Source organism: Montipora capricornis, chromosome 10 (genome assembly GCF_036669925.1).
Source record: "Montipora capricornis isolate CH-2021 chromosome 10, ASM3666992v2, whole genome shotgun sequence".
In the NCBI taxonomy this organism is placed as follows: domain Eukaryota; kingdom Metazoa; phylum Cnidaria; class Anthozoa; order Scleractinia; family Acroporidae; genus Montipora; species Montipora capricornis.
This window is the reverse complement of record NC_090892.1, coordinates 52,244,529-52,252,859: the sequence shown is the minus strand read 5'-3', so window position 1 is coordinate 52,252,859 and position 8,331 is coordinate 52,244,529. Positions and strand designations below refer to the sequence as shown.

The following is an 8,331-nucleotide window of genomic DNA, read 5'->3' as shown; positions in this document are numbered from 1 at the left end:
TTCTGATGATTTAGATCCAGAAGTAAAGACAAGTACGATAGACAGACAAAAAGAAATCCTTAGACTAATTAAAGAAAAAATAGATGAGGTGTTAAATCCCAGTAAGGCAAACTATGATCCTACTTTAACAGAAGCTGATATTTTCAAATCTGTAAACATAACTGAAGAACAATATTACTGGGCTTTATCCATTTCACCTGACTCAAACTATGAGCTGCACCTAAAAAGACCAATAGACAGCTGTTTCATTAATAATTATTTTATTGCTGGTATTAAGGGTTTTAGAGCAAATGTTGACTTGCAACCTGTATTTAACCACTACAAGTGCATAACTTATGTGTGCTCGTATTTTACCAAGGATGAGACTGAATGTTCACAGGCAATTATGAATGCTGCAAAGGAAGCTAAGAAAGAAAACTTGAGTGTCAGGGATAGCTTAAAGAGAATTGGTGCTGCTTTCCTTTCTACCAGAGAAGTTAGTTCACAAGAATGTGTTTACAGATGCATGCCTGAACTATGGTTACGAAAAATATTTCCTGCAACAGTTTTTGTTAGTACTGACCCACCAGAAAAAAGGGTACGTATTGCAAAATCAGCAGAAGAACTTGATGAACTGGATAATGAAAGTACTGACATCTTTAAATCTAATATTATTGAGCGATACACTTTAAGACCACAGTGTATTCCCTCTGTAGATAGGCTAAGTCTGGCAGAGTTTGCTGCATACTATTATAAAGAATACAGAAAGGACTGCCAAGAAAAAGGTGATGCTCAACCTGAGGTTTTGACTGACGATGTCATTGAATTACACCACAATTGTGATCCTGATACATTTCTTCCCAACAAAATAACACTAATGAACACAAATGAAGTTATGAAGTGTAGAAAAGTCAAAGCTGTTATAAGATATCACAAGCCAAACAAAACAAAAGAACCTGAACTGTATTTTCATCATCTCCTGATCCTGTACTTCCCATGGAGAGATGAAAGAAGTCTTCTAGGAAGTGATCAAACATATGCTTCGAAATTCTATGAGCATAAGGTACAAGCTGTAGTGGAACGAAACAGAGAGAATTTTGAGCCTGATGCTGATGCTGTTACAGAAGCACTTGAATTTGTTAGAAATAACCAGGGCAAAACCATCCACTACAGCTATGATTCTATGAATGACCAAGAAAATGCAGATTTACAATCTGAAGAGCAAGATGATTCAGCACCAAACGAGTCGTTTAATGAACAATTACCCACACATCTTGTTTCATCATCAGAAAGTGAGAATAATTCAAACGTAGGAATAACAATGTACAACCAGCCAACAGAAATAAGTGATGATGAGCTACGGGAATGTGTTAGATCATTGAACAAAAGACAGCGCTATGCTTATGATATAATTCTTGCCTGGTGTAGAAGTAAAGTGAAAAACATGAATAGTCTAAAACCCGAAGAAGTAAAACCAATATATTTATTTATAACTGGTGGAGCAGGTGCTGGTAAAAGTCACTTGATCCAAACAATCTACCACACTGTCACAAAGACTTTTAGACATCCTCCTATGAATCCTGAATTACCTACAGTTCTTTTAATGGCACCTACTGGGGTTGCTGCTATTAACATAAATGGGACAACAATAAACACTGCTTTAGCAATTCCCAAAGAAACAGGTGATAATTTACGTGCAATGTGTGACGAAAAGAAAACACAGATGAGAATGTCGCTAGCTGACCTGAAGTTGATCATAATAGATGAAATTTCTATGGTTGCCAACACTACTTTGCTTCATATCCATCAAAGACTAACAGAAATTTTTGGCACATCAAATGTACACTTGTTTGGAGGCATTAGCATTCTTGCTATTGGTGATATGTATCAACTTCCACCAATACGCAGGAAACCTGTCTTTGCAAATTACAAAAATGATGTGTTTAACCTGTACCACCCATGGCACCTATTCACAATGATAGAGCTTGTTGATATAATGAGACAAAAGAATGACCAACCATTTGCTGAACTTTTGAATAGGTTTCGCACAGCAAGTCAAACTGAAGAAGATATCAAGTGCATCCAATCTAGATCTATTGATCTATCAGATGTTAATTACCCATCAGATGCTCTTCATATTTGGGCTGAAAATAATCCAGTCAATCGACACAATGAAATGAAATTGCACCAAATACCTGCACAGTTGTTCCACCTTAAAGCCACAGATCAGTACCCTGTTAATGTATCACAACAAGCTATTAACAGAATTTTAGCTAGACCCAGGTCTGAAACTGGTGGACTTGATGCTAATATTTCTATAAAGGAAACTGCTAGAGTTATGTTAACCAATAACATTGATATTTCGGATAGACTTATAAATGGTCAACTAGGAACTGTTGTTAGAATTGAAGTAAATCAAAATAATAAAAAACCCACCATCATCTATATAAAATTTGATGATGCCAAAGCTGGCAACAGTTTAATTCAAAAGAGTACTAACAGTTTTGTGCGACAGAATAGAGTTGTACCTATAGAACCTGTCCTAGCAAAAATTAAAATACATCCAAATAAACCTTCTTCTCCCGAAATACAGAGAATGCAATTCCCTTTGACATTGGCTTATGCTGTCAGCATCCACAAAGTACAAGGATTGTCACTTAACAGTCTTGTCATTAGTTTTGAGTTGGTCAAACAGAGATCATTCAATTATGGTCAGGTATATGTTGCACTGAGCCGAGCTACCACTTTAAATGGTATTCATATTCTAGGAAAAATTAACAGCAAACATGTGAAAGCAGATCCTCGGGTACATGAAGAATACAAAAGACTGCGAGAAATGTCAAAAAGCAAAGGAACTAATGAAAAATATAAGGACAATGCAACGCTCACTATATGTCTCTTAAACATACGATCACTCAAAAAACATAGTGTAGATATCAAGTATGATGCAAACATAAAGAACAGTGATCTAATTGCATTGACAGAAACACAACTTGTACCTCATAGCAATGATACTGACATAAAATCTCATCTTTTACCATTCACTCTCTACCGGCAAGATCATCCTACTGATAGATTTTTGAGTTTGGCACTGTGTACCAGAAGATCAATAGAAATTAAGGAACATGAATACTTTCCACAAGCAAATGCAATGAAATTTGTAATAATTATGAATAGATCAACAACTATGTGTCCCAAGTTTACAGTGCTTTTTCTTTACCGAAAGAACAACTCAAATATAATAGAGTACGTAAGTCATCTACGAAATATCCTTGGCACTTATCCATTTGACATCATTCTTGGTGATTTCAACATCAATTACTTAAATGATGATAGCATTAGACCATTAAAATCTTTAATGACGTCTCTAGGTTATTCACAGTTTGTACAAAATGCAACTTTTGTCTCATCAGGAAACATACTTGATCAAATTTACTTAAAATCAACAAAATTTGACATCATAGAGAATACTGTAATTAGTGTCTACTACTCTGACCATGATGCCGTTAAAATATCCATAAAATATAACCAAGATACCAGTATTTAAACATTTATATTTATTTTAATTGTCATGCAAAGCATATAATTTATTTATAGCAATAACTGTAAATATAAAATTTCAATGTAGAAATGTGTCTTGGCAGGAACCATGATGCTGTTAAAATATGCATACACTAGCTATAACTAAAATGATATTATGAAACTTTCATGCAACGATCTTTTACAATGAAAATGATGAATTTTTCTGGAGATTTTGAAAAAAAGGTGTCATAAAGATGTCGCAAAGAAATCATAAGTTCAGCTAGAACAAAACTGGAAATTCATAAAATCCTAATCTACCATAGTATCCTCAAAAGCAGACAGCTTGGCGCACCACCTTCATATCTTTGGTAGGTTTCCTCATAAATATTATCAACATTTATCTATATAATTGTTATTATTATATGATATCATATGGATTAAGCAAAGCAAATTAAATTTAAGACTCTACAACCAATGGAGAGAAAACCATGTTACACAATTTTATAATTAATTGTTTTGGATTAGTAAGCAGAGATTTAGATAATCATATGTCAATTAATTTGAAATTATTAAGATAATTTTTTTCTAGAAGTTGGTAAATTCTATGAATTCCTTTACCAAAATGGATCATGTTCATATGCCACAAGAATGTCCAATCTTGCCTAAGCACCTGAGGAGACAATCTTTTTTTCTAAGCTAGAATTTCCCATAGCCGGAAGGAGAGACTTGAAAGGTCTGCTGACAAGCATTTTACAAGGCACCACCATATGGTGCCTCACGCCCTGTCTGTGTCCCGCACCACAAGTAGGTAAGTTTAGATATTATTATTTTTCACCTTACTCAGATATTGTGAGGCTAGAGTTTCAATAACTATAAATAACAGGCATGCTTCTCATGTAACATACCAGTTCAAACCACCATTGAAGGAAAACTGAAGGTTAAAATCGACAATTTCTCCAACATTTTTTTTTGGAAAGCTTAACATAACTGAAGTTAAGTTTGTGGAGTTATTTCTTCTTGTTCCCTGTTTTTTGTGAGAAAATTACGTTTGAAAATGGGCTTTTCCCGCTTTTTCAACATTTTAAGTGGGGGCTAAAAAACTAAATCAGCCACCTGCTGTGACGTATGATATGGGAAACAGAGATTGCGTAATCAAGAGAAACAAGGTAAACACAAGTACTACTATGGATATTTTCTGTTTCTTTGCTGTTTCTTCGTGGACTCAGTATCAACAACAAACATCAATCTAAATACTGCTTCTATAAGGCGGCGTTCTCGCATGTCTTCCCCATATCATACAACATAAGCTGTAAAAATTACCGTTGATCCTTCCAGTCTGAGCCGCAATGCTGATGGCCCAAAATTGCAATAAAAACATTTTTTCATGTGGAAAAATGATGAATATGCCAGAAAAAAGTTGAAAAGATTATTGTGAATGGTTTAAAGCATAAATAAAAAATGCTTATTTTTTGCATTCAGTTCTCCTTTAAAAATAAAGATAAGAATCATGATAATAATTATAATCATTATAATAATAATAATTGTTATTATTACTATTACCATTATTATTGAAATACCATTAAATACCATTATTTACAATAATAAAATAATACTTATTTATAAAAATAAAATCTGGATTCTTGTTATTAAATATCTTTTTCTCTTTTACATGTAGGTGTTAGGATGAATATTCAATCAATTAGTTATCAGAGGATTGTAGGTAGGACTCTTACTAAAGGAACTCTGATTTCTTTTTTCTTGGTTCGCTTTGCATGTGACATGCTGAAAAATAGTTGTTTCAAAAGTCCCCAGTTGTCTGTTATGTAAATTTCTTTAAAACCAAAACACTCGAGTTAAACTCACATTCATCTTCCGTAAAAGTTAAAAGTCCTTAAACTTTTCTTATTTGCTTTTTTCAGCAGAAATACAATGTACATCCAACAAGAGAACATTCTTAAGCTGTTAAGTAAAAACGCAAGTGAAGTTATGATCCTCACAGTTATCAACGCAATCTTAGCAATTGCATAGAGAAGCCTGAAAATTTCAGGATGTCAACAGGGTCTGAACCCATGACCTTGTGATACTGGTGTGACACTCTAACCAACTGAGCCATGACGCCACTGTCTTTGGGAGCTGGTCATTTGTGGATTCAAGTGTTCTCGTGATGAATGAATCAATGAACAAAATGATATATGATCATTACTGATCAAGTAAATGCTCAGCATCTACAGCATCTATGATGAGAAAGACATGAGCAGATAGGCTCCTGTTATGGTTTGGGATTCCAAAAGATTTATACCAAGAGACTGCAACAGTATCCTGCAAACACCTTAAATCAGAAGCAATGAACCGTTACGCTGGCATACCGGTTGTACTTTGATAAAATCTGACAGTAGAATGAAAATTTGGACAAACAAGACAAAGAACATTGATCTTCAATCAGGCCAAGAGAAAGCCTACGAGCAACAAACAAAATTGTGGCCGCCAAAACCACAGAGATTAATTGGCACAAGACAGAATAAAGTCCAAACTACAAACGCGTTAAGCGGATTTATTCAGTATTACACGCATGTAAGACTTAACTCCTCGACAACTTCAAGCTTGAATGGTTTACCGCGGTCCTATTACAGTTGTCGGATATCACAAATTTGTCACGTAACAATTCCTTAAACGGTTTCTAAACGAAAGGAAAAATATGGCTTGTATAATGCTTTAAGTAACACAAAAATGGTTATCTGAAAACTGACTTACGGAACATGCTTGAACCTCTCCAGGTTACAGGTGAAACAGTAAGTCGGCCAAATGACAAAACAACATGGCGGGCAAACCTCACATGTTCGCTGAGCCGCGCGAAACTGGGTGCTAAGGACACAAGTTAAACCGCTGATCAAACGGAATAAATTAGACGCTCCATGAGCGTACGGTAAAGCGCATTTTACTTTTAACTTGATGTTTTGTATACTACAACATAGATCTTTAGAAGTGACGCTTGAACAAATTGGAATATGATATATCTAAAATTAAGAAGACTGATAACTAGAAAGAATAAGATAAAATTGTAAGATAAATAGATAGCAGTGAAAACTGACCGTTTAGTAAAGACATACTTATTCCAACGTGATGTCTTCTCTAAATGAACGATTATCGTTAATTCTTAATTTGCTTTGAATTTAATATTATCGTTAATTTAAGATTCTGTGTCCCATGATTTGTGGTAGCGGAGAAAATAAGGAAATAAAAAAGTTATACCGTGGATTGGATTCGAACCCGAAGTTTTTATAGGAACCGCTTCTTTCCGCTTCCGCTTCTTTCCGCTTCACCACTGAAGCATTTTCAAAAAAAACGTGTATGTAACTCTGTCATATAATTGCGTTCGAGGTACGAGAACGCAACTCCTAATTTGTGTTGTAAGGGAAGTTTTTTCGAGATTGCATTTTCGTCGACACACTTTTGCCTCGCTTTGAGGCGCTTGGTTACGTTTTGCCTCACTTTGACGAACTATCGCACGTGGTGATTTGTGCGTCGTCGGCGTCCATTATTCTAGCGTTTGGTGAGGTGTGATAATCTTCCATCGTTCATCGTTGAAAAGAGCTGAAAGATTGCTGAAGGTCTGTCAACTGAAGTCGGTAAAATTTTACTTTGGATTAAGCATGGTTCGTCACTGTCCTTGCAAAATGCGTGCGACTCCTCGCGCTTGCATCAAACCGGTTTGTTTTGCTCGGCGGCCGTTGTGCCACAAAGTGAATCTACCGAGTTATGTAGCTCGGCGGCCGTTCTGCCACAAAGTAAATCTACCGAGTTGTGTAGCTTGGCGGCCGTTGTGCCACAAAGTAAATCTACCGAGTTGTGTAGCTCGGCGGCCGTTGTGCCACAAAGTAAATCTACCGAGTTGTGTAGCTCGGCGGTCGTTCTGCCACAAAGTAAATCTACCGAGTTGTGTAGCTCGGTGGCCGTTGTGCCTCAAAGTAAATCAACCGAGTTGTGAAGCTTGGCGGCCGTTGTGCCACAAAGTAAATCTACCGAGATATGACGCTCGTCGGCGCCATTTCATCATGACTTGTGATATTTACTGAATTGATATCATCAAACTGAATTTATTTTGTCCAAACGTTCAGCACAGAAAAGTAATCTTAGGTCTTCAATACCACAAGCTGAAAAGACTTGCAAGTAATAGTTTCATTTTAGAGTAATTTTCAGTAGTTTTCTACTTGTAGAATTCCAATAAATAGTTAATGATTACGTCTAACAAGTTGTCACGTTCATAGATGCAGTATAGTGGAATTAGATCGTTATATCGAGGTATCGTTATAACGAGACTCCCGATATAACGATATTGCCTTAAAATAACCGAAAATATGTTATTTCGGGGTAAAATTAACATGTTACTTTTTACTACTGTACATATGGTTTCCTTAAACTTGTAATGAGTATCAAATGACTCACAATTTGCAAAGCATTAGACGTTATCAAGGTTATACAACAAGTCTGTGGTATGAATCGTAAAAGGGAAACAAACAAAACAAAACTTAAACATTTGAAGTTGTATCTGTGTACTGATGCTGTAATATCGTTATATCGGGAAGAGTTTACGCTCGGTACGCTAAGAACTTAGCGTTATATCAGGAATATCGTTATATTGAAAATTGTTATATCGGGGTTCTGTCCCATACATTTACTGTAACTTTTGCCGGGACATAGCATGTTTATCATTTTACCGGGGATATCGTTATATCGAGGATCGTTGTATCGGGGTTCCACTGTAATAACATTTCCCTATCACACGAAACATCCACCCTCTTCCCTCAGTTGCTACCTGTACCAAAGCTGTAC

General features: G+C 35.7%; 1 protein-coding gene across 1 annotated transcript; it reads left to right on the top strand.

The window, feature by feature from the left end:
* The first annotated feature begins 1,634 nt into the window (after positions 1–1,634).
* Positions 1,635–3,526, top strand: LOC138018929 (ATP-dependent DNA helicase pif1-like). The gene has a single exon (XM_068865603.1). The coding sequence runs from the start codon at positions 1,679–1,681 to the stop codon at positions 3,524–3,526; it is 1,848 nt and encodes a 615-aa protein (XP_068721704.1). The 5' UTR covers positions 1,635–1,678.
* The last annotated feature ends 4,805 nt before the right edge of the window (positions 3,527–8,331 follow it).

Coding starts and splice junctions, on each gene's coding strand:
- LOC138018929 (XM_068865603.1), top strand. CDS start 1,679: ATGTGTGACGAAAAGAAAACACAGATGAGAATGTCGCTAGCTGACCTG.